This window comes from Furipterus horrens, unplaced genomic scaffold, assembly GCF_987537825.1.
Source record: "Furipterus horrens unplaced genomic scaffold, mFurHor1.1.pri manual_scaffold_5, whole genome shotgun sequence".
NCBI classification, from domain to species: domain Eukaryota; kingdom Metazoa; phylum Chordata; class Mammalia; order Chiroptera; family Furipteridae; genus Furipterus; species Furipterus horrens.
The window spans coordinates 35,127,419-35,153,070 of NW_028327175.1; the positions used below are offsets into that span (position 1 = coordinate 35,127,419).

Genomic DNA, 25,652 nt, shown 5'->3' on the forward strand with positions numbered 1-25,652 from the left:
TCCCGCCAGCATCTGCCCAAAACTTTTCTGAAACTGGGCTAAGAATGAGGGCAATTAGACCAACTCCCCCAGCGCGGGTGGGTCACAAACATGAGCTTCAATTCACTGCATGGGGGGTCGGGGTGGGGTGCTGAGGCTATAAGGTAGGGGGAATTGAGGGACCATGAGCAGTGGAAGTGGACCATGAGCAGTGGAAGTGGACCGGCTTTCCCTCAAAAGTTCCGTTTTTATTTTTACGTGAGAAGCTGCCCGTTGAACCCCAGGGCCTGGAGACATGGGAATAGGGTGGAAGGAGGGTAATCTAAGGGAGGATGGGGTAGGAGGACTCGTCGTAGGAGAAGGGCTCCCCACGAGTGTCTCCATCGCGCAGCGGGGCTGAGAAGCCCGCCCAGGGCACTTACCGGGGCCGCTCGGCTCGGAGGCTCAGGAGCGCCCGTGGGGAAAACACGCCAGGGCCAGGAGCTGTGGCAGCGCAGCTGCGGGATCTCGCATCTCGGGGACCAGACGGCGGCTGCAGCGGACAGCCCCACCCCGGCACGCGAGTCCGCCCCGCCCCGTAGTCGAGGGACCCGGAGGCGGCAGGGGGCGCGCGCGCGCGCGCCCGCGCGCGCACGCATCCCCTCTTGTCCTCCGATCCACCCGGTCCGAAGGCGCTTTGGCGGGGTTGCGCCCTGTACCCTTCTGTCACCATGGCCTCCCCAGGGACCTGTCCGCTCCGGGGTGGATGGTGCCCTGAGACTCTCGAGGCCCCCAAGCTCCTCTCACGTTCTCTATTCCTCGCGCTCTGTCTCGCGGCCCTTCCACCTGTGCCCGGGACACTAGAGCGTACACCTGCGCGAAGTGCAGAGCTGCAAGGCCAGGGTCTCTAGCGCCGGGGCCCCAGCGGTTCTGATCGAATAAGTAACAGAAAGATAACGTGTCCTGTCCCGCCTGCTCCGAGGGGATGTTGTGCAAATCAAAAGGTTTCACAAACTGTAAAACAGTAATGCATATAATACTTTTGACCCTGAATTCCCAGGAACCGCAGCATCGTTCGTGCTACGTGCCAATCCTTGACATTTAGGGTCCAACCAGGAAGGTGCGCACGGTGTAGACGCCCTGCTCTGTCAACACGCACGCTGTGGGCACCGGGAACCCGGCTAGCCGAGCGCAATATCCTGCCCCTCGCCTCTCTTCCTTGGGCCTCCAGCGAGGGATACCAGCCAACCCCGTTGCCATGCTCCCTCCTCCTCCTCTCTTCCATCCTGCAGTCCTCAGGCCCCTTCCCCTCTTCCGTCCTTGTGAATACCTCCTGACTTGCACAACCTCCCCATCCCCGCTCGGACCTTGTGTCCTGTCCTGGAGCTCCCAGAACACTCCCAGAGCCTGGCCTCACATCTTGAGGTCTCTGCGCAACGTCTGAGGAGCCCCAAAGACCCCAGACCACTCTGGCGCCACAGTCCTCACTGACCCCGCCACGGAGTCGCCCGGCCTCTGTTTTCTCCCACGTCTAGTTCCTCAGTGGTTCCCGGGGGTGGCACCTCAGTACCCACCGCCGTCCTCATCCAAGCTCCATAGACCGACCTCACATCCCCGCAGCTGGCCCTGTAGGGGCTTTCGTGCCGCTCCTGCCCTGCAGTTGTAGCCAAGATGTCACTCCAGCCCACTTCCCGGCTCTGAGCAAAACGCTGTCTCCCCAGAAGCCCGAACTCCTTCCCCCTGGCTTCACTGATGCCCTCTGAATGAGCAATGTGCCTCAGGACCTTTGCTCTTGCTGTCCCCTCAGGAAAACTCTTCTCCAGCTGCTTACAGGGCCAGCCTCCTTTTCTGTGTCCTCAAAGAGAACCCCAAATGGAAGTCCCCCCATCCATCTCTTCTCCCTGATGTTTTTCATAGTGTATGCACCCCTGAGATTACAGCACGTGTTCCTTGACATCTTGTGTCTAACAGGCAAACCCACCAGGGCTATCCTGTACGCCTCTCTCCAGGGAAGTGTGGCGCCTGCTGTAGAGAAAACATTGGCTGAGTAAATGGTTTTACGTATATTATTTTTGACATGGAACACTGTGCAGCTATATTGCTGCATGTTTTAAGTAGTTAAAATCAATAGTTGTAGCCTGATCCAACTTTTGTAAAGTGCATTATACAAAGAAATGTTGATTGGATAACTCTGAGGTTACAGGTGAACTTTAATACCTTTTATCCTTTTTCAATTTCTATAATTCCTAAATATTTTTGCAAGAAGCATGTGGCGCTTTTGTGTCTTTTGGTAGGTTTTTCTTTTGTTAAAAAAAATAAGCAAGCATATGTATGATGTTGGGGGGGGACAACTCTTGGAGTGGCAATGGTAATGTGGATCGGCCATGGAAAGTCCAAGCCTATGGGGGTACTCTTGGATCTAGGAATCTGGGCAGAGACACCTGAGTGATCACCCACCCTGAGGAACTGGAGCTTTGTAGTAAGAGCCGACACTTCCCCTGCATGGGAAGATTGCACCCCCACATCTCAGGGAAGCCCCAGACATCAGTCACACCCACCTGCCCCATACCACCAGGGAACTGGCTGCAGCCAGACAGGTGAAGCTGTGCAGCCCAAGGAGCCGAGGAAAACCAGTGTCCACCTCCCCCATCCTTCTCTCACACTGCACTGGATGCGCACAGGCCACTCAACACCAACCATGCTGTTCCCCAAAGCAGAGAGTCTCAGGCAGTCAGTGGGACCGAGCAGAAACAGATGACCCTCCCCAGGAAGGCTGTCTTCCTTGCAGTCTCAGGGTTCCCAGGGGAGCACCCTTCCTGGGAGCCTCTGGTCACCCCACCAGAGCAAAGTGGTTGCCGCCCTTCTGCATCTGAGGCAGCATTTCCAGGAGATCAGTGGGCACATCTTCCCTCTGGCAGCTTCCTGTTCACAAGGGTGCTGTATGCACACAACAGTTTACAGCATACATCCAGACGTCCCCTATACCGTCCTCATGGTGACTACCCTGCCTCTACTTCCATCACAAGGGTGCACATGCAGCGGGACACGTTCCCAATCTCAGCGGTTTCCTCCGAACCTCCTAGTAGATGTCCATTCTCTCCCTCCAGTCAGGACCCTCCACTGCAAACAGGCTCTGTGGCCTGAGTCCTCCAGCTGCTACCAGTTGGGGAGGAGTTCCTCTTTCCTGGGTCCATTGTCCTCCCAGAGTGACGGGAATAAATGCTGGGGAAAGAGGAAACCCCGAGGTGCCACTCTCTCTCTTAAACGACTGCATCTCTTAAACGTCTCCATCCCATGTGAGAAATCAGGGATGTGAAAGCTAGCTATGTGAACTGTGACCACTCAAAAGATGGCCCTGCAGCAGCTGGGGCTCCGGGTGCCTCCCCAGACTCTCCATCCTCAGGAGGCCCCAAGACAGAGGTGCAGGAAGGGGTAGGACCGTCCAGTAAGTGCCCATCTTGGGAGACCAGGAACTCCACTGGCCCAGGGACATTTGAGTCAATTAAATGCAATTCGGGGGTTGTTCCTGAACACCAACGACACTGGCTATGGCCGACTGGCAAACAGGCACAGAAAGTGAGATGAAATACCCTCAGGGAGTGGGCTGGTCTGACCCTGCCACTCACCTCCACCTCCCAGTTCTCCCACCCTGGTGCCAACAGCCCAGCCTCTGGTGGCCCTGAAGCCTCAAGAGCTCCATCCCTGCCAGCTGATCTCAAAGGCATGTCTCGGGCCCCCACCAGGTGACCATCCTTTGTAGACCCCCCTGCTAGCAAGGAACCAAGATGGATTCCCCACCTGAAGCTGACCATCTGGGTCCCACCCAACACAGGGTGTCTAGCAGTGAAGCCACTCCTGGGGGTGCAGGATAGCACCTTCCTTCCAAGAACTGCGGGGTGGGGAGTCCACACTTGAGAAGAGGGCATAGCAAAGACCCTTCAGGGCTTGCAGGTGCTGTTTTCTCGGACTAGCATGCTCTTCCCTGCACATTCTGGCCTGTCCTACTCCTTCAGCTTAAAGGTCCCCTTTTATTGTAGAAGAGGCTACCCATATGCCCTTCACCACCTGACATTTGGGTTTAAGTTGGGAGAATAGTGCAGAAACGTTCATTCATCTTGTTCCCTGCTACAGCTCCATAGCCCATAGGAGGAGGGAGAGGAAAGGGGGAAAGGAAGGAAGGGAGAGGGAGGGGAAGGAAAAGAGATGGGGAGAGAGGTGAGCAAGAGGGGGAGGAAGGGAAGGCCAATTGACTATATTTTATTTCCTTTCTTATATAACCCCACCCCCGGCTGAACAAAGATTCATTGGCTTGGTTTTCTCTGAACCTGCTGCTGTCCTCCACATCCTCTGGAAGCTCTGTAAATTCTGCCCATGAACCTTCCACAGGGTTCCATGAGTCAGACCATCTCAATCCCACACACACAGGAACAGCTCCCTCCAGGCCGCTGCCCCCTCTCCCAGCTTCCCTTGGCCTGTTCCATGTTGGTTTCATTTCCTGAGCCCCAGGCCCTCCTCACAGTTGACTCACTTTTGCTGGAGCACACCCTCCAAGAGCTAAAAGAATGTGGGGAAAGAACTTCTTGAAGACTTAGCCCACCTGCACAACTGCTGGATGCTAGAGGACAGAACTGAAGGTGGAAAGAACATGCCTGACGTTTGCTGCTGCTAGTGCAGCCGCCTGCCCCTGAGCCTCATGTGGGCCTATGCCAGTCCTTATGAGAGGGTTAGGGTCTCCTTGTCCCCTGTGGTCCTCAAGGCAACCGTGTCCACCCACAGTGCTGGACACTAGGGGACCCTTCCTTCCAAACCAGCCTCACCTCTTCTGGAAAATGCCCTTCCTTTTGTTTTGAAACTTTCTTCCCTGTCCTTTTCTCTGTTCTTTCATTTTTCTTACCAGATATTGTTTTTAACTTCTACAAGTTAATTCTCATTCTGTACTGTTTCTTTCTTATAGGATTGGTTCATTTTTTAACGGATGCAGTGTCTTCAGTTACCTGAGATGCTTGGCTGTAGACTGTGGGATTCTGCTTCTTGTAGTTCCTCAATTGCCTATACAAATGTCAGAGGAACTCTGCTGGGCTTCATACAGGAGGGTAGCATGGCCCCGAACAGGCACTCTGAGGGTGGGCTTGTTGGATGGTGAGTATTGCAGCGCATTCTCAGGATGGTGGTTTCTTGGGCCTCATGCCTAGGGTGGGGGGCTTGTCCTATAGGAAGCACCCAGGACTCCCTCATTCCCCTGTGTGTAGCCCCTCCTCGCCCCACCCTTTTTGCTGCCACCACCCTTCTGAGCCTTCCCAGGCTCTGCAGGGACTGGTACCTTCTCTCTTCTCTCCTGAATTGTCCTTCCTGGAATCTGGGGACAGGTGTCTTCTGATGTCATTAGAGGCTGAAACTTTGTTTCCCACTCTGGTTCTTTACATTGTTGAAGGCAATGTCAAGAGGAACTTTGCCATCTTAAAATCTTCCTGAAGTTTTGGCAGCTAGCATGACCTATTTAAAACACCCCACTGGCCTGCGTGTCATCTGGTGGGAAGAGCTGACAGGCCAGATGTGCCCTCTGCACTCCCCACCTCCCTGTGTGAACAGGGCAGGGTCTGACCCCAGCCAAACCACTGCTGATAACGTAACCTCAGCCAAATTATGGGTTCTCTCTGGGTCTCCATTTTCCTATCTGTTAAAAAAAAAAAAAAGGTAACTATAAACCAATAGAACAGAATAGAAAACCCCCAGAAATAAACCCTCACGTATATGGTCAATGACACTTGACAAGGATGCCAAGATCGTTCAACGGGTAAAGAACAATTTTTCCAAGAAATGGTGATGGGACAAAGGGTCTCCACATGCAAAAGGATGAAGTTGGATGCTCACCTTGTACCAAATGCAAATATTAACTCAAAATGAACCAACGATCTAAACATAAAAGATAAAACTCTTAGCAGAAAACACAGGGGGAAAGCTTCATGACATTGATTTGGCATTGATATCCTACATAATGACACCCAAAACAAAAAAAGAGAAAAATTACATCAAAATCTAAAACTTTTGTGCACAAAGGACACTAATGACAGAATGAAAACACAGCCTATCATATCAGAAAGTAATTGCAAATAACGGATTGACATCCAGAATATATAGAGCTCCCACAACTCAAAAGCAAAAAGAGAAACCACCAGTTAAAAACTGGACAAAGGACCTTGACTGGTGTGGCTCAGTGAATTGAGCACCGTGAACCAAAGGGTTGATGGTTTGATTCCCAGTCAGGGTGCATACCTTGGTTGCGGGCCAGGTCCCCAGTCTGGGGTGCGCAAGAGACAACCACACATTGATGTTTCTCTCCCTTTCTTCTTCCCTTCTCCTCTCTCTAAAAACAAATAAAATCTTTAAAAAAAAAAACTGGACAAAGGACTTCAATAGACATTTCTCCAAATATATGCAAATGGCCAATAAGCACATGGAAAGATGCTCAACAATATCACGAATCATTAGGGAATGCAAATCAAAACACAATGAGATACTACTTCACATCCATTGAAATGTTTTTCTGTTTTTGTTTTTAAGTGATGTGGAGAAGTTGGAAGCCCATGCACTGTTGGTAAAAATGTAAGATGGTGCAGCCACTATGGAAAACAGTATGGAGGCTCCTCAAAAAATTAAACATAGAATTACCATTTAATCCACCACTTCTGGGTATAGAACCAAAAGAAGTGAAAGCAGGGACTTGAAGATAAATTTCTACACCCATGTTCATAGCAGCTATTCACAATGGCCAAAAGGTGGAAACAAACCAAATGTCTACTAATAAATGAATAGATGAGCAAAATGTGCTACATGTATACAATGGACTATTATTCAGTCTTAAAAAGGAAGGAAATTCTGATAAATGCTGCAACATGGATTAACCTTGAAGATACTATTCTGAGTGAAAGAAGCCAATCACAAAAGGACAAATACTGTGATATCACTTATACGAGGTCCCTAGAGTCATTGAATTCCAAGAGACAGAAAGTAAATGGTAAGTGCCAGGGCTGGGGGACAGGGATGGGAAGTTAGTATTTCGTGAGGACAGTTTCATTTTGGGAAGATGGTGAACTTCTGGTGCTGACAGCTGCACTATGTGAATATGCTCAATGAATGCTTAAAAATAGTTAAAATGATAAATTCCATGTTCTGTATATTTTACCACACACACACAGGCTAAGAATACCACCCGCCAGGTACGTATGTTCCCACTCAGAGCAGAGGCAGATATTGGCTGGCTTCCTGGAGCCTCTAGTTTATGGGGTCACATACATACACATACACACAAAGTACACATATACACTCATATACACACATGCACTTGTACACTCATGCACACATGCAGTCACATTTACATGTGCATGCATAAGTCCACACTGCACTTTACTGCTAGAGAAGCAGCGAACTCCAGGCTGGCTCCAGGCCCATCTGTCGGGTGGGGTGAGGGTCTGGGTACAAGGAAGCTGGGTACCCACTGTCCAGCTTCTCAGGTCCCTGCCTTTCAGTGCAGCAAGCACTTCTGCATGGGAACACTGGTCAGAGGGACAAGAGGAGGGCCCAGTGGGGACTCCATGGGGACTGACTCACCCACACAACAGGAAGAACAGATCTGACCTCTGCTCTGCCTGCAACCCTCCCCTTCGCCACATGAAGGGTAACAGCCCCCATCTCTCCCATCCTGACCCCTGGTGGTAACACCCTCTCTGTCCTGACCCCCATTTGCTCTCCTCCTTGGCCAAACTCATCTAGACTGGGACAGGTGACTCTCCCAGCTGGCAAAGGTGATTTTAGTGGTGACCTGCATATAGGCGAAGGTCAGATGTCCTGACTGTTCTGGGATTATTTTCCTCTTCATGAACAACTGGGCAAGAACTCCAGGGGTCTTAAGCAGATTTTTCATTTCTCTGAAAGTTCAAATGACAAGAGGAAGCTGTGATAGCACGTGACTGGGAGCAGTGACCAGGGAATGGGGGACAGGGGACTAGGAATAGGAGACTGAGGAGTTATAGGGGAGGAAAGATGGGGGATGGAGGACAAGAATTGGGGCTGAGGAGTTATGGGGAACAAAGGAAGGGAAACAGGAGACGGACAGGGTACAGTGGTGGCCTCAGCAGCTTGCCTGGCTTAACCTCCCTGTGACCTCACCAGGCCAGGCGTCCAGCAGTGTTGCTTCTGCTCATCCCAAACAGCAGACTCAGAGTGGACCGATGCCACTTGAGCAGAGCAACTTGATACATGAAAAGCTTTCTAGGCCGTTGTTGCCTCCCCACCACTTTGAGCCCCACTGTCGCTGGTTTCTGGGTAGCTTCTGTGAATTCCAGGCTGGCAGGTCAGTGTGGTGTCCCTCTGAGGGGTGACGCACTGCCCCCGTGTGGCCTACTGATGACTGCAGGCTGCATTTGGAGTCTTACCTTCTGATCCTCCTGCCAGGGCAGCCTGGTGGCTCAGGAGGGCTTGCTCACCATACTTCAGGTAGCCCTGCCCTCCAGCAGGGTCCCCTCAAGTCCCAAAGCTCATGTGCCTTTCTGGCCTTCAGTGAGCAGAGTTCTGTCTGCCCACCACAGCCCTCAGAGGCTGCCCAACCACCCCCCACGCCTCACCATGTCTCCATTGGCCAAAACCCTTGACTCCCACTGACAGGATCTGTGCCACACACCTGAATGTCTATACCGGACACCTGAGCATATCTGTACTGCACACCTGTATGTCTATACCACATCCTGAGCACATTCCTATCTTACCTGATATGATCACACCTGAGCAAATCTAGCTTACCTATCTATACCACACCTGAGCACACCTGTACCTTATCTGAGAGTATCTGCACCACATACCTGAGCACATCTGTCCCATACCTGAGAGCATCAGTACCATACCTATCTGCCCCCCCCACACGAACATACCTGTACCTTATCTGCTCAACTGAGCACATATGTACCTTACCTGAATCTGCACACCTGTGTACATATGTATCTTTAAAAAATATCTGTACCACCCACCTGTGAGTTGATGAAAAGCTCATACTGTTTTCATATAGAAACAGCTCTCCCTGCTAATGAGAATGGATGGGACCTTAACCCACTTACAATTTGACCTTTTCTTGGTGTCTGCCTCACCGTCCCTAAATCAGGAATGCAGCTATTCATGTTCACACCTCCCACAATCTCCTCACTGTGACCGATGAAGGGTGAGAACAGGCCTCTCAGCATCCAGTGATCCGTGGAGATTAAACACCGGGTGCCTGCGGGAAGGGGCCTCCCTTCCGCCCTGACCTGACATTGCTCCGAGGCCAGCTCCTCAGGGTTCCAGGCAGACTCCAGGGTCCAACAGGCTACAGGGGCAGGGTAGGTGGGGTGTAGTGGGCGGACTGGGGAAGCCAGCATTAGCAGGATGGGGTAAAGCACAATGCTGGACAAGTGGTGATGCTTGCTACCCTCACTCTAAGCTTGAGTTCTTTACAGGCTTGAGATCAAGGGAGAAATGGGAGTGATGCCTTCCACAGGCACTTCTGGTAGCCATGGTGTGTGGCATGGGAACGGGGACAGGGAGGCAGAGGTGGTTACTGGGTGCAGGCGGGATGGTGTGGGACTTACTAGATGGAAGATGCTGAGTCCAGTGTGTCCACGAGAACCCAGGGCGCAGTCACCTAAGCACCTGAATGTGTGGGACTCACAAAGTTGATTCTTGGGTCTGAAGGCCTCGTGGAATCCGAAGCTTGGGGCCTGAGGGTCTGAATGCTGCTTGTAGCTGCAAATATGGGGTTTGGGGTCAGGAGACTGACCTCACTCAAGCAGAGCTTGGGGTCATGTGCTGGTGCTGTGTCATAAATGTCAACATCCAGAGAGACACCCAACATGAACAAGAGTGGAAATCCTCAAACCCCTGTGGACCCCACCCCCACAGCTCACAAGGTCAGTCTCTGAGGCCCATAGATTGTGATCAGTGATGCTCTCATCCCTCTAATCACAGACACCACAGATTAAGAAACCCACAGCCCCTGAAGTCCCCATATCCCCAGCCAGCAAGGTATCCAAGCACAGACCCTCAGGGCTACCTAATTTCTGATGTCCCAGACCAATATATAAGTAATCGACACCCATTCAGCTCCCAAAAGTCCTCACACCTGACCCCTCCAATTCTGGTTTGGGGAAGCACACTGAAAGGGGGAGGAGAAACAGACTAAGGTGATTCCTTGAGTGGCAGAGTCAAGGGTCACAAGCTGACTGATCACTCACCCATTTCACTTTCATGATTGAAAACACTGTAACAGATCATCATAGGACACACTGAATCGTTAGCAAATAACAAAAATACACCTCTAAACTACACTTGGATTTATATGTCCAAAGAAGTCCTATGAAATTTAAACAAACCCTTAGAACAGGATAGATGGGACCTACACATTGCAATAAGCTCCCCTCGTGAGCACATCAGAGATGGATTGGGACAAGGGGTACACTGCTTTATTGCTTATGTTGCATACTCAAATAAATACAATAAACCCCTTTATTAAAAAGTAAGGCACATGAAAAGCCTTCTGTGCAAGTTTCGTATAATTTTAAAATTCCTATTGGCTAATAAAAGTACATCCACTGTAGAATTAGAGCTATATAGAAAAGCACATGATGAATGTTTTACATGCAGAATACGTGAAACATTATTATATCTTACCTCATGGCACAAACAGTCCCAAATCAAATGCCTGTACATGAATAACAATATGACTATTGTTACAACTGCAAAAAGTTAATCAGATTATCCACATATGTACAGTTGTGTCCCCAAATATTAATTATATAAAGTCTAAAGGAAGAACAGTGTCTACTGCATCCATGCTCCATTTCGTTAAATATAAGAGATTTGGCATTTTCAGTCTCTTTTTCCGAAAGTCATGTTGCTATTTGTAAAAGGCCAGTGTTATACGATGCTGAAGACCATGGAGAGATACTGTTCATATGACACCTGAATCCAGCCGTCCTGATCTGTATCATAGCGTCTGAATATATCTGTCAACCTCTGGGGAAAAAAAAAACCACAGGCATTTAGATCTTGATATTAAACAGAAGGAACAATCAATTTGGCAGAAGACATTTAGGAACCCAATTTCAGAAGCATTCATGCCTCCACACCTCCTGACAAGAGACCAGCGCAGGGAAGCATGGGTGGGGGAATTCCTGTCTACTTCTCAAGCCAGGCCTGATCCCAGGGCCCCTCCCTTAGATCCCAACTGCAGCAGGTGAGGCTCAGTGCACAGCATGGAAGGGCAGGTCTCCCTGCCCCCCACAGTCTCCTGTCTGCCAATCTCCCATCCCAAGGCTCCACTTTAGTCTAAGCACAAGCCTGACCATCCAGGTCAGGTCAGAAGCAGAAAGGAGACCACCTTACCCAACAGCAGGAACAGTCAGGTTAAGGACTGCCCCAAAGGACAGGGCTGGCGACCGCACTAGATTCTGAAGAATCCTAATGCCAAGAGAAGAAATCAACGCCCTGGTTCATCATGACCTTGGTGTCCAGCCAGCTGACCTGAGCAGGACCCAGAAAGGCTAGAGCCTGGCCATGTGGGCTGTGCATGCCCTAATCTCCTCAGGGCTCCACCTGTTGTCCCTCCAGTCCTGGGGCAGGTGAAATGGCTACAGCACACGGGGCCTGACAAGGGTGATCACCCCTTGGTGTCAGACAGGAATGTCCCAGCACATGTGCAAAATGACAGAAACCGCCAGCAGCACTTAACTCTGGTTTGAAGAACAATGAGAAATCTTTTTTCATGTTTTAAGTGATTTCTACAAGTTGTTTTTGTTTTTTTTAGATTTTATTTATTTTTAGAAAGAGGAGAAGAGAGGGAGAAAAACATCAATGTAAAACAGAAACATTGATCAGTTGCCTCTCATACACACCCTGACCAGGGACTGAACCTGCATGTGCCCAGACTGGGAATCAATCGGAGACCTTTCGCTTCACATGACAATGCCCAACCAAGTGAGCCACACCAGTCAAAGCTCTACAAGTTTTCATGTTATTTTGTCAGAAACAATTTTCCAAAAGCCTTTTTCTTTTCAGAAAAAGGCAGACAAAGGAAAACATTTTGAGGGCTTTTTATTAGTGGCCTGCAGCTTTTCTTTTCAATTCCCCACCTCTGTCCAGCATTTAAGGTCATTCTCAAAGTGTGGGCAGGACTAGTAACTGGCAATCAGGCCCCAGGCATAGCTTGGAGGCCTGCCTGGAGGCAGTGGCTGGCTTGTCCTCAGCCCAGGGGGAGTTTCTTAGAGGGCTCATCCCATTACCTCAGCTGCTGAGCCTACATACAGTAACCATTGCTTAGGAAGAAATACAAGAATTGTATGTTTACTTATGGGACATAATCTCAAATGAAAATCCTAAAGCAAATCAGACACAGATCCTAATGAGATTTGTGTTTAAATACTGCAAACATGTACCCCAATCTCACCAGACCCTGACAGACAGAGTCAGGCTCTCCCATCTCAGGGAGCTGAAGCTTAAGAGTTAACAGATGTGGATCTGGAGAGAAAATGACCCACCAGATTCACTGGTAAAGAAATTAGAAACTTCACTTTTATTGACTTACCATTTTAATGAGAAAAGAAAAATCTGAGAATGTTTTAAAAATTCCAAATTACATTTAAAAACCTTGTGCTGTTCACATCTTAAGTGAATTCTAAAGCTGACAAGATGGAACCTCAATTTTGATTCAAGTTGCTAGGATTTTTCTTCTAGAGATGGATCCTACTAAAATATTCTCCTAAAATATTGACGGAAAAACCATTCTCTTTCCATTAAGTGGAACTTGATTCAGAATAATGGGGGAGGGGGTTATAGAGTTATTATAATCCATTGTCCACAAGTGGTAACTGCTGAATCCGAGTGATGGGAACATGGGTTCGTTTTACTGTTGTCTCTGTTACTGTGATTTTTTTGCTGTAGGACGGATGTCTCATGGGACGTGCAGGGGTCAGCGTGACTCATGAGCTCCACCAGATGCTGGCCAGGAATGGCACCAACACCCACACAAGAACCTGTGAGCTCGGGAGCCAGGTTGGGGATCTGGAGCTCGCCTCACACAGGAAGGCAGGGCAGAAGGAAAAACACATGGAAAACCTACCCATTTCCTCAGAATAAAAATACAACAAAAACAGTGAGTATAAATGCAAATAACCCACTGGATATGGGGGGGAAAAACCCCACCTCTTCCAAATGGACTGCTCTATAGCATTTCCATGAGGAAAAAAGAGCACTACTGTTTACACCTCTGTGTAACAGAAAAAATAGTTACCTCTCCAAAGGCAAGATTAACTTTTAGAAGCTCCAGGAACTAATTTTATATACGTCTGACTCAGTGTATCAATAATTTCAGAAAGGTATTTCCTTTTCACTCTTGAGGAGCCCAATTACCTGCAAGACGATGCAGCCCTGGATGAAGTCATCAAAGGCGATTTGTCCCCGTCCTTGTCTGTCAAACTTCCGAATGAGGATGTCGTGAAACTGGTCAGAGAGCCGGTAGCCTTGAAAAGGAATCAGAGTAAATAGAGTGCCAGGAGAGCAGGTGCTTCCTTCAGCACCACACTTGCCCTTCTCCCCCAACAGACCACGCCTTTTATCACAACTGATAATGAATGGTCTGGGCTGGGTGGGAAACACATGGTGCACATTCATTCAAATGCACTCGAAGCTCCGTGAGTCATTCAGCAGTGACCACTGCTGACAGGCCACATTGTCTTCCTGGAGTGTGAGGAGTAACTGGAGTCTGGACCACACCATGAGCTGAAGGATGCCCACTAGTTCACATCACACCTGCACTCCACTGGGTGGCCCCACCACTGACCACCCTGCAAAGCAGCCAGGCCAAGTTTCTTGAATGCAAAGGAGTGATCATTTAAAAAAGTCCTTTACTAATACATTTTATTACATTTATTAACTCAGATGAAAGTTCTGTATAGCTCAGCTCTCCTGGGTTACTCATTACTAGAGAATGTTTTAAAAGATAAAATATCAATGACGTCTTCCAATTAAACAAAACATAAGCCTAAGGAGGAAACAGATTAATTGATAGATATTTCCCCCAGAGAAATTAAGTGATTAGGCAATTAAACATTACAATGAGTAAGGTAGCCTCACAAAGCTCAAAACTACTACAGGTTCAACAAATCTTATGGCAAAGGGTCACTGATTCCATTTTCAATTTACTACATGTGTCTGAAAAAGATCTCCAGCAGGAAGACGGGTCTGGAGATGTGCGGACACACAGTCCCCTGTGTGGGGGACTCCCGTGCAGGACACCTACTTCCTGCCCCTTCCTCCCCTCTTAATTAATCCCACTACCTGTGTGACCATGGTATCCTTACTTATTCAGGAGACAAGATCCAGGTGCCAAAATATTTTTACTGGTTTTCAGTCTTGCTGCAGTCTTTGCAAGGAAATGTACACCATACTGTCTGAGTGAATTTCACAGTTAATTACCTGTATAAATACTTAACACTTGACTAAAAAAGATTTTAACATGCAAACATGTGATGGTACCTTCTTGAGTGGCCAGCGTGCTTTGCACGTCTCTATGACTTAAATCCAGGTCCCCCTTTCCTGCAAGCTGACATGCCTGACTTAGAAACAGTAGGTCCTGGATGGCTGTCACTCCTCCTGGCCCCTACGATTCTCATCTCCTCACACCAGCACCTGTGCCCGTGGTCAGGTAAGACAGAGGCCCAGGCCGCTGAGGGCTGAGCTTGGGACACAGCAACAAGGCCGTGCCCATTTGGGTGCAATGGTCTCCTGCCCAGAATGAGAAAGGACAGAGAAGAGAGTAACAACGACACAGTATCTCCACAACCTACAGATAATGGAAGCAGCTTGTACTGCTCCTGCCATTAACTTCCAGTGACTCTAGAGCTCTGGCTGGGACTGGCTGCCCTTCAGATCTGGCATGCTGGCTGCAGGGCCTTACCCCAATCTGTGGCTGAGCACCTTTCTGCTTCAGAATAAAAAGGGGGCAAAGCAAATGCAGCAAAATGATAGAAAAAGGGTGACTGAGTTGTGAATAAATGGAGGTTCATTACATTTCAAAAAGTTTCCATAATAAACACTACATTGGCTTAATAGCCAACAGGGCCCAGGTGGAAGAAAGGCGAGCTGGGTATGGGGCTGCCCAGTGCCTGCCTGTCAAGGGTCAGCGCTGCCCTGGAGGCCTGTACTGTGTGAGTCGGCTCCACCTGGGGAGCAGTGGCCTCCACGCCAGCACGACTGAGGGCTGTGCCTCATGTACCTGTTCATCTCTAGGTCTCTGTACATGGTGTACAGCACATATCAATAAAAACTCTTAAGTGAATGGACTATCAAATCCAGCATGTGTGCCAGTCAGTCACACGGTGCTGCCAGGGCTGGCCTAAGCTACCAGCATGGAGCTGATGAAGGTCAGAGGGCTCCTCAGGGTTCATCCCCCAGACGCCTTCACACACCTGCTGAGCTAAAACTTAGCCCTCTGCTTACCCGAAGCAAGATACTTGTTCTTAGGGGTCAAAACTGAATGGGACTTCTTGCTTCTGTGGCACATTTCCTAATAGTTACTACAGAAAAATCTTCCAAAATAATCACTATGGGAAAAAGATCATGTTCCTTGCACAGAAAACAAAGCTTCAGAGAAGCCCTGGAAAACCAAGAACTAATCACAAGAAGAAACTTTTTGGAATAAATGAAGAAATGCTGCAAAAAGATTATTTAATTTTTCCAGAAAAGCTCAGAAGTCAGGAAGACTCTCAGCACTGACAGTGTGAGGGGCCTGCCAGTTCCTGACCACCAGGCACCTCTGCCGCAGTTGCAGCCATCCCGGGTCTGATGGAGACTGCGAGGCCCGAGAGGTCCATGACATCCTCCACATAAGCAATTCCACCAGGAGCTCCAAGGAGCCAGAGTTCACAGCACCAAGTAACAAAAGAGGGCTCTGGGCCTCACAAGGTTAGAAAATGCTGTGTTCTGTGACCTGTGATACCTGAAGTCACTTGACTGGAAATCATTCACAGGATCTGGACTTCTCCCAAGTTCTTCCCAGCCTGGCCAGGCACCTGGCTCCTTCCCTCCCAGACTTCCCTAGGACCCCCAGCAGTTCCCCCACCTAATGGAAGAACAAGGTCAGCTGCATTCCTAGTTCCAACTCAAAGAACCCAAGGTCCACGTCCTGCCCAAACTGACCACACAGACGTCCTGTGCCATCACAGCCTCTATTTGATACTATGTCCAAGTTCATAAGGCAAGAAAAGAAAGTGACAGAAAGAGAAGACAGCTGTAAAGTACATGATCAGAGAAAAATGGAGAGGGCAGGACTTCGTTAACAACCACAAGAACCGAAATGCAGTTTATAGTATTAAAACTTGAAATACCTAGAAAACAGTACATTATAATCTAACTTTTCCTATTTTCTTCTAGAAGGAATTTATAAGCAGCCTTGTAACAAAAACATAGAAGGGATTTTGTCATATGGCCCAGTGAACACAGGGCTGAGTGAAGTTGCCCCAAATTAGAATCTTAGTGTAACTTCAAACCTTGAACAAGTCCTTCAACATTTCAGTTTTTCCTCTATTAAAAAAAAAAAAAAAAAAAAAAACTGCTTCTCAGATCTATGCCAAGGCATCAAAGGCCCGCTGACCCACTCTGGAAAGGTACCATGTGCACACCCCTGACAGCACTGCACGCACACACCTGACACGCACTTGAGAATGGGAGCTCCCGCTGACTCTAATGCCCTACCCGAGGCCCGCGATGTGCATTGCAGCTTAGAGAATTGTCTCTAATGGCGATTTTCCACCTTTCTGTGTATGCGATGTATCATAAAATATAAGCTGCCCTACACTGTGTTTTTCACTGATTCACTTTAAATTTTTTCAAAGCCACATTCTCAATGTGCTTGTGATATCATTCCAATTCACAAAAGATAAACGATTGTATAGCCCTTATCTCATTTTGGATGAAAAAAAAATGCGATAAAAACAGCATAAGTCTCCAATAACATCAACACGTAAATCTATATGATGTAAACAAAAATTTCACATAGACTGGGTTAAAAAATCAGTAAGTTGAACAAAGGAAAAAGAACTTTAATGGTACCTAGGTTCCAAAATGAAACATGCTACACAATCAAGATAAATGAATTACCAAAACCTGAGAGTGCTTGCTTGAGCTCATTCTTGTCAATCATCCCCGAGTTGTCCCTGTCGTAGGTGCGGAAGACATTCTGCCAGTCTGTGATGTACTTCCAGACGCCTGTGAACTCGTTGAAGTTCACGCCGGCCTTGTTCTCGCGGTCGAACATTGCTGAGACAAAAAGGAGTGTGAGTGGTGCGCAGTGAATGGAATCTCAACGCTAATCAGCAAGAAACAAGGCCACAGCAGTGACCTCTCCACGTCCAGCAGACCTGGATTCCTCTGGGCCCAGCATGGCATTCAGCCTGCAAATCCCTAAGTGTTGCTGCTAATCACGCTCATTGGCTGAGTCAGGGGCAAGATCACCCCTGCTGGGGAGGGGCAGGGACAATGCCACCCAGCCACAGCCCCTATGAAAAGGAAAGTGCAAGCAAAACACACTATTAAGAGTCACAATAAAAAGAATACTTCATACTGAAGTAGGTTCTACAGAAGCACGACCACTGGGTGCTCTTGCTTTGTCAGGAAGATGCCAGTGCTAAGTGCCCCTTACTCCCAGCACCTAGATCTGGGCCTAGAACACGGGCCCCCCCACCCCATTCCCCAGGACTGACATCCTCCAGCAGAGACCACTTCAATGAGAAAGAGACTCTACTGCTTTATTTTTATTTTTTAAAAGATTTTATTTATTCTTTAGGAAGGGGAAGGGCGGGAGAAAGAGATGGAGAGAAACATGTATGTGCGAGAGAAACATCAATGGGCTGCCTCTCACAGCCCCCTGACCAGGGACCTGGCCCACAGCCCAGGCGTGTGCCCTGATTGGGAATTGAACTGACAACAACCTTTCTGTTCCCAGGCCAGAGCTCAACCCACTGAGCCACACCAGCCAGGGAGAGACACTACTAGATTTAACGTTTTCTTAGTAAAACCTTTCATTAAAAAACAAAACAACAACAACAAAAAAAAAAAACCAGCCCAATTCCAGGTTCAAATACTAAAGAACCTAAAACTATATTCACATTAAATTGCAAAATGGCTAAAATATACGTATATAAAAATGCAGTCTGAATTAGTGCCATAAGGAAAATGGTAAATCATTTGGTATCTCTTCAGGTAAGGAGATTAATGTAAGCCTGTAGTATGAATGCTCTTGGTGTGGTCAGAAGTACACTACATTCAGTGAAGTTTCATGTAATAAAAAAACAGGGGATCCCTCCAGGCTAAGGTTACATGGGATAAGGATTGTGTGTGGAACACGCAGTCCAGTGTGTGTATGAAACCTTCAGGGTTGGCAACTGAAAGGGCAGATCAGACGTAGACTAACAGTAAAGAATCAGCCCTGGCCGGGTGCCTCAGTTGGATGGAGAGTCACCCTGTACACCAAAAAGGGTGCTAGTTCGATCCCTGCTTTGGGCACATACCTAGGTTTCAGGTTCCACCCCCAGTCGGGGCATGTACAGGAGGCAGCCCATGGATGTTTCTCTCATTCTCTCTCATTCGCTTTCATTCTCTCTCCCTCTCCCTCCAAAATAAAAAAAATGGACCTTGGGCAAGGATTTAAAAAAAAAAGAATCAGGGGACAGAAGGGCAGGATGAAGGCCCACATCTAACAGAATTCTGGGAGGAAAAGGTAGGAGGCACATGCTGCACCAAGCAGCCCACATCTGTCTGCCTGCACGGACAGGATGCCAGTACCCTTACTTACATATGATTGACCTGACAGTCACCGGATTAAACGGGGTCCAGGTGCCTGAAAACAAACAGGAACTAAAGTAAGAGAGTGCGATTTGTACTTTAATTGATTTTTACACTCAGTAGAAACAAAGTAAAAAAAAATGTTTTTTTATGGAGGAAAAGCAGTATCTCTGCCCACCCCTCACTTGTATAAAAATAGCCCATTTTCCCTTATATACCTACTGTTTCAGTTCTGGGCGGCACACAGAGACCTGCCCCGACCTTTGAGTTGTGGCGGGCTGGAGTCTTCCGGGTGCCACACCTCACACTCAGGGACACTGGGCCCTGCAGCCCCTCCAGAGTCAACGCCCACCCAACTCCGGGCTTGTCCAGGCTTCTCACCTTCACAGGTGCCCCTCTAAACACATGCTCATTCTCCACCCAACTCCTACCTCCCCGTAGGCCTCAGGCGGGATGCTTCCTCAGGGAGCGTTCCCTGAGTGCCCCAAACTCCAAATGGCTGAGTTAAATCCATCTGTTCTGCCCATGTCTTCTGACTGCCCCTTCAGAACACCTGCAACCGTCATGACTCCATGAAGGCTGGTCCTCCCAAGAAAGCAGGGGCTCCCATGTCCCCACCCAGGCCTGGCACACATCAGTGCTGGACGGCACCTTTGTGCAGGCTTCACAGACCTCTGGGGGAAAGGCAGGCACAAGTATGTGTATAAAGGTACTAGGAAAAGTCAGTATTACTGGAAATCAGTATAAAAGCAAAACTATGTTACAGGAAAATTCCACACATGGGGAGTATCACTGCGTCACCCATGCCTGCCCTCTCCTCCCTCCCTCCCAGTGGCTCCCTGCACTGAAGTGGGTTTCACAGAAGATAACGCGCCACTTGTGCCAGACACCACAAGCACCCACTGGTGTCTCTTCCTTCCTGCGTGTTCCGGCCGCCTGACACAGACTAAGTGACCACAGGAGAGGAGTTGTGAGCATGGGCTGGACCAAGCTGCCTGTGCAGAACTGGAGGGTTAGCCCAACCCAACTGCGCGTATCACCCCTGGGCTGTCAGGAGCTGACTTGGCGGAACAAGTGCTAAACAAGAGCAGTACAAGTAGACTAGTTAAGTAATGCTGCACACACAGGCCCCCCTGTGGTGAGGACCGAGGGCCCCGACAGGCAGAGGGGGAGTGCACAGATAGCGCACCCCAGAGAGGCAAGCCTGGGGGACCCAGCCGTCCTGGGGGAGTCTGAGAACTGAAGGGTCTGGGGCTGAGTCAATGATGGAGAGACCTGGAACGTGGAGGAAGGCTTCAGACATCCACTCGTCCTTCTTGCTACCCAAAAGGGACCCAACTCTCCACAGAAACCAGGGGACCATAACAGCCAACAGGTAACTGACTCTCAGTCCTCTCACCTTCTTTCCGGGCTTAACATCAAACCTTAACAACCCACAATGAAGCTGAAAAGCTGCAATGTGCAGACATTTCACATTTTGGTTATACTGAGCAATAAATGCACCTGAGTGTCAGCCTGAAAACCTAAACAGCTTATAAAACAGTGTTCTGTAAGAAATCACACTATTCAACAGTGCTCACTGAAGGCACAGAACACATACTACAGGCCCTGTTTTTACACCCAGAGACACTGAGGCCACGAATGCTATGACCTGCCCAGGCTCGTGCAGTAACCTGTCGGCAAAGCCAGGCCATCCACTCCAAACCTTCCTTGTTTCTATCTGAAACTCTGGTGGGCAAGCTTCTAGGAAGAGCAAATGTAATAGGCTGTCCTGAGGGTCCCCAGACCTCCCTCAGGCTCGGTAACTAGCTAGGACAACACCACTCATGCTCAGTTTGGTAGAGTGAAAGGACAGAAAGTAAAACCAGCAGAGGGAAAGACACTGGGACAAGTCTGGGGAGACCAGGCACAGCTTGCAGAGCGGACCACGTGTGGCCACACAGGACAGGATGATGACACACATGAAGTGCTGTCAACCAGAGATGCTCCCCTGAGCCAGGGAGTCCAGGGTTTCTCTTGGGGGTCAGTCACTGAAGCTCCTGATGCCCAGAGGGAAGACAGGTGCTTGCCATCACCAAACTGTGTGAACTATCTCCAGGCAAATGGGTACAAAGCGCTTAAGGCCCTCAGTGGGCAAAACACTCTTATCAGTCAGAACATTCCAGAGGCAGCCCATCATAAAACAGGCCCTTCCTGGAAACAAGCAGGCTCAGAGTAGCCCAGCCCGCTGAGTCAGCCCTCACCCGGCAGATGGGGGCGGCAGGTGAACCTCACTCTCTCTGCTGCATCTGGGACACAAACACCATCACCCACGACACTGAGTGGGGACAGGACAGAGATGTAACTGCAGGGACTATCTGCTTGGATGGTCTCATTTCTCTCATTTTTTAAAAATACAGGATCCCAAGAAATCTGGAACTCTATTTTGATAAAAAGGCCCTAAAAAAATATACAAATCATTACTTTTTAAAGCATAGCTAAAAATGCCTCCTCAAAATACATCAATATCTTACGTTAAGGCAAACCTTAAAGCACAAAAAAGAAGCTTGAGCAAAATTAACTTCCCTTAATTCCAAAAAATAGTGTGAAAGGAAAAAAGTAAATAAACAAGTACCTCAAAATCAAGATTGTTTGCGGCAGGTTATTTTAAAACGAAGGCACAGGCACAGTCCCCTCTCTCTTCAGACCCACTGACCACACATCCTGAAAGCAGTCATTTCTGGAGGCTTTCCTACAAAGGACTCAGTGTGTGGGACCTACAAAAGCCCTTTTCCAGAGCAGTCTCCGCTCGACTTTAAACAGACAGCACTCCAAACCACAGGTCTAACTGAAGTGAGAGACCACGCTGTTCTGTAACTCCAGTTTCCCCACCAGCAATAAACTCGTAAAAACAATTTTATGAAATAACCCATTACTAGGAGAAAAATCAGAACTGAAAATAACTTCAATCATATCAGCTACAGGAATTCAAGGTGCAAGGAGAACCAACATTGTCTATCCTGTCACCAGTTCAGCCCCTGTTCAGGAAGAGAGCACCACAAAATGGTTACAGAAGAAGGGAGAGAAAGGAGCACATCGAGGAAGCAGAAATGCTGCTCAAAGGGAGGAAAGGGTTAGAAGGCACGGTGGTGCGGGTGGCATCCGCCTCAGAGGGAGGAGAGGCAGGCGTTCTAGGCAGAAGCAGCAGGGGGACAGGTTTGTGAAGCGCCCAGCACAGTGCCCACGTGCAGTGGGTGCTCCCTAGGTGGTAACCGCCATCCCCACTATCATTAGGGAAGGAAAGGTCATCAGACTCGAGGCAGCTCTTTGGCCATTAACAGTGGCAGTCACACCACTATTCCTCATCCCTCACTGGTGCTCTACATGCATTTCCTCAATTTACCGTCCCAGTAACTGTGGGACACAGACCCAGGAAGGCCAGGTCTTTGCTCAAGGTCACATTCCTAGAACTGGTAGAGCCAGGGTTTGAACCCAGGCAGGTTGAGTCCCGTGACCCCAATGAGCCCACCAAAGATGGAGAGATGTCGAGTGCGTGACCATCACTCCTAACTGAGCAGGTTTCACACAAACCCTAAACCTGGGCAGCACTCTTAAACTTGATAGCAAATGGACAAAAAAGATCACGAATCAGTCCTCCCTCACTGCAGAAGAGCTCAACAGAAAACACTCACCGCCATGGGGCACTATCACTGTCCTGGCCAATATCTTTAACATCCGGCCACAATTAGCACACGATGTGAAGAAATCATCCATTGTAGTCAACACTTACAAAGATTTAAGCCAGGATTTGCCAGACTGTGGTCTGCTGGATTCCAGGTGCCCTGGACATCTTTCATCTTTCTAGTAACCCTGCCTTCTACTTGCCCTAATGTAACTTTAGCACTGGGGACACAAATTTTTTTAGAAAGGGGGTTAATAATGATCAGAGAGGAATCAAGAAGGCACAATCGTCAAGGCCGAACTAATGGAATTTCTTAATTTCCTGAAAACTATCTATATAAATACACCTGAAGCTGTACACCAACATCTGTGGCCCACACATGTTAAACACTGGAAAGTTATCTACCCTTCTATAAAGTAAAAGTACTAATGTAAATACGAAGCTTCAGTTTTATGTGAATCATGAGGCAATAAAATACACTAACACTGAGTTCCTGGCACGTGTGAACATGAGGGGCGCATGCTGTCTTTAACCCCATACCCAGCACTGGGAAGCGGAGTCAGCACCCCGGGTCTTTCTCACTTCCTAGTCCAATCTTTCCATGACATCAAACTGCTTGCCACTAATAAAAAGGAGACTTCCAACATCTTTATAACATCTTAAAAATCAATCCCTTTTCTAGCATATTTCTAGTGGGAAGGCAAGAATCAGACCTTGGTGACCCTCTCCAGGAGGATCGCAAAGTTCAGTTACCTAAGAAATTCAATGATCTTCAAGATACCTGAAGGATACCTGCTGTACAAAGCTAAACTTTGTAAAGGCAAGGTTCTGATTCTTATATAAGAATCAGAAAAGACAGTTCATCTGAGGGATTAAAAAAAGGGAAACGCAGTCAGGATATTTATCAAAGTAGAAGATCTCTAATAGCACTTTCACGGATTAATCACATTGAAACTGGCAAGAACTCAACTCCATGGAGAGCCTGCAACACACCACCCACAAACGCTGTAACCCTCATCCTTATCTGAATGCCTAGAATTCTGCCACAGACAAGACCACCTCCCCACAACCTGGTGGCCTCTCAGACCTCGGTGACCCTCTCCAGGAGGGTCGCAAAGATCAGTTACCTAAGAAATTCAATGCTCTTCAAGATACCTGAAGGATACTTGCTGTACAAAGCTAATCTTCTCCCTCCCTAAAACCTATACCTCCAGCCTGCTCTTCTCAAACAGCAGTTCCCCGTGCTGACCCACAGTTGTTGTGCAAGGCACTCAGAGCAGCACTAACACAGGAGCACTTGGCAAAATAAATCAGAACCACCGCCAGCCCGTGCCTTTACAGGCTTGCAGTTTAGAAGTCCTGATGGCCACAGCCCACTCACCATTGGACAGTGCTTGCTGAAGCTCATTGTCGGATATCACGCCGCTCCTGTCTTTATCAACCCTATAAAATCAAGACCAGTTCGCCTGGTGGTTAAAAGTGCACGAAAAGCAAACTATGGTAAGCACAAACATTTAACCCCACGGACCATCCTACGTTAATTCTGGGATGTTTCTTCCCACAGACCTTTCAGTTTGTTCTGCTGGGGAATAAAGAAATGCTGAAGCTCCTCTCTCATCCTGAGCACTGCCCCTGCCCAAGTCCAAGTTGGTGCCCAGGCCTTTTTGTTCGATTCTCCTTTGGCCTGAGTTCCACTTGCACCGGTTTCTCTCTTGTTCATGAACAAGAAAAGATTTTCTCAACCCAGTCATTCCCTGGCCGTGAGTCACCCAAGTTTCCGTCATTTATTCACTGGAAGGGCGGTCATGGCCAGAAGGAACTCAGGTAAAGATCACCTTCCATGGCAGCCATCACGTCCCAGCTTCCTAACTGGCTGCTGGCATTTTAATAGCGCTGGAGCAGAGTCTTGTTTCTGTTTATCTAAAACTAGCATCGCAAGGAGACTCTTACCGAGCAGCAAGAGCCCGCCCCTCTACTGTGGGTTTTTGGCTGTTAGTGGGAGGGGTGGAGGCAGGGAGTCTTCGGCAGGCTCCACACCTCGGGAGAGGTCCAGCGCCAGGGAAGACCCCGAGACAGAAGGGGACTGGGCAAGGCACATGAGGGGAGGAAGGGCAGTGAGCAGAGCGGAGACCTTGGGAGAGGCTGGGTTAAGGGAGTAGATGGGGCAGGAGGCCAGGGCAAGGCTGAGGAAGGCGGAGTGGGGGCTGGGGAGAGATGGGGGGCAGGCCAAAGTGAAGGCTGGGGAGAGGCTAAGGGGTAAAATTGAGCAGGAGGTTGTGGAGAGGCTGGAGTGCAGGCTGGGGAGAGGCCAGGACTTGGGGGGGGGGGGTGGCGGAGCAGAGGCCGGCGGACTCCTGTCAGTGCCCGCACGCAGGATCTCACCTCTGGAAGACGTTCCACAGGAAGCTCTGATCTGGCAGTGCCGCACCCACGGCTGGGCCGGGGCCGGCCCCGGCGCTCGGGCGGTAAGGGTAGGCGGCCATGGGCCCAGGGGTGAGGTTAGGCTAGGGAGTCGGAGGCGACAAGAAACGCCCAGGGCTAGCTGCACTTCCGCCTCTGCTGGGGGTGTGACCTAGAGCCCACGCAACTTCCAGAAGCAACCGGAAGTGCCTGGCTTCGAGAAGATCACGGGGCCGGACACTGCCAATCCCTTTGCAGCCCCGCTTCCTTTCGGCCAGCTGCTTCCGGGTTCGGGTACATCCTGTGTCAGCTCCGCAGAGCGCACGTGATGAGCGGAAGGGGTTTCACTCCGGCACGTTTAATTCCTGCACCAAAAGAAAGTCGTGAAAGCGAGTGTGACGGAGGGGGGCAATGCACGTGGCAGACACACTCATGCGCTACTGTGGGTTTCCCAGCCCCTGTCCCAGCGCGCTACCCCACTTAGGGTCACCAGCGACTCTCAGTGCCTGCGGACCCAGGGCCCCTCACACTCACGGCCAGGCTGGACCCTTCTCCGAGTGACAGACACCTCATTTGGACGGTGGTGCAACCCTGAGCATTTTCAGTGACGTCCCAACTTAAGGGCACTCACGTCCCCTTCCCGTTTGCAAACCTTGCCCTCTCCCGCCCAGATCCGGACCCAGAATTTTTTCCTGGGCGTTCCTAGACTTCCAGTTTCGCAGGTTTTTTAATTCCTGATTCAATGATTGCTGGCTCGTTTCATCTGGGGAAGCAT

General features: G+C 49.1%; 2 protein-coding genes across 3 annotated transcripts in view; both read right to left on the bottom strand.

Annotated features, from left to right (window-relative positions):
- The window catches only part of AHRR (aryl hydrocarbon receptor repressor), an 82,208-nt gene extending 81,746 nt beyond the window's left edge, over positions 1–462 (bottom strand). The window contains exon 1 of the mRNA XM_090278928.1: positions 402–462. The gene's annotated coding sequence lies outside the window, so the exon portion shown is untranslated. The remainder of the gene's footprint in view (positions 1–401) is intronic.
- Positions 463–10,304: 9,842 nt separating this feature from the next.
- Positions 10,305–25,469, bottom strand: PDCD6 (programmed cell death 6). 2 transcript variants are annotated; one of them, XM_090276277.1, is made up of 7 exons: positions 25,412–25,469; positions 24,860–25,242; positions 23,859–23,920; positions 18,827–18,871; positions 17,140–17,292; positions 13,387–13,496; positions 10,305–10,995 (listed from the first exon to the last, which is right to left on the bottom strand). In XM_090276277.1, the coding sequence occupies exons 2-7, from the start codon at positions 24,958–24,960 to the stop codon at positions 10,897–10,899; spliced, it is 570 nt and encodes a 189-aa protein (XP_090132403.1). In that variant the 5' UTR covers positions 24,961–25,242; positions 25,412–25,469; the 3' UTR covers positions 10,305–10,896. The 2 variants fall into 2 exon arrangements, with proteins under 2 accessions (XP_090132403.1, XP_090132402.1); XM_090276276.1 differs by having other exon boundaries at positions 17,134–17,292; positions 25,412–25,466.
- Between the last annotated feature and the right edge of the window lie 183 nt (positions 25,470–25,652).

Coding starts and splice junctions, on each gene's coding strand:
- PDCD6 (XM_090276276.1), bottom strand. CDS start 24,960: ATGGCCGCCTACCCTTACCGCCCGAGCGCCGGGGCCGGCCCCGGCCCA. Junction 17,293..18,826: donor GACTGTCAGGTCAATCATAT/GTAAGTAAGGGT, acceptor TTTTTGTCTCAG/CAATGTTCGACCGCGAGAAC. Junction 10,996..13,386: donor AGGGCTGCATCGTCTTGCAG/GTAATTGGGCTC, acceptor TTTTTTCCCCAG/AGGTTGACAGATATATTCAG.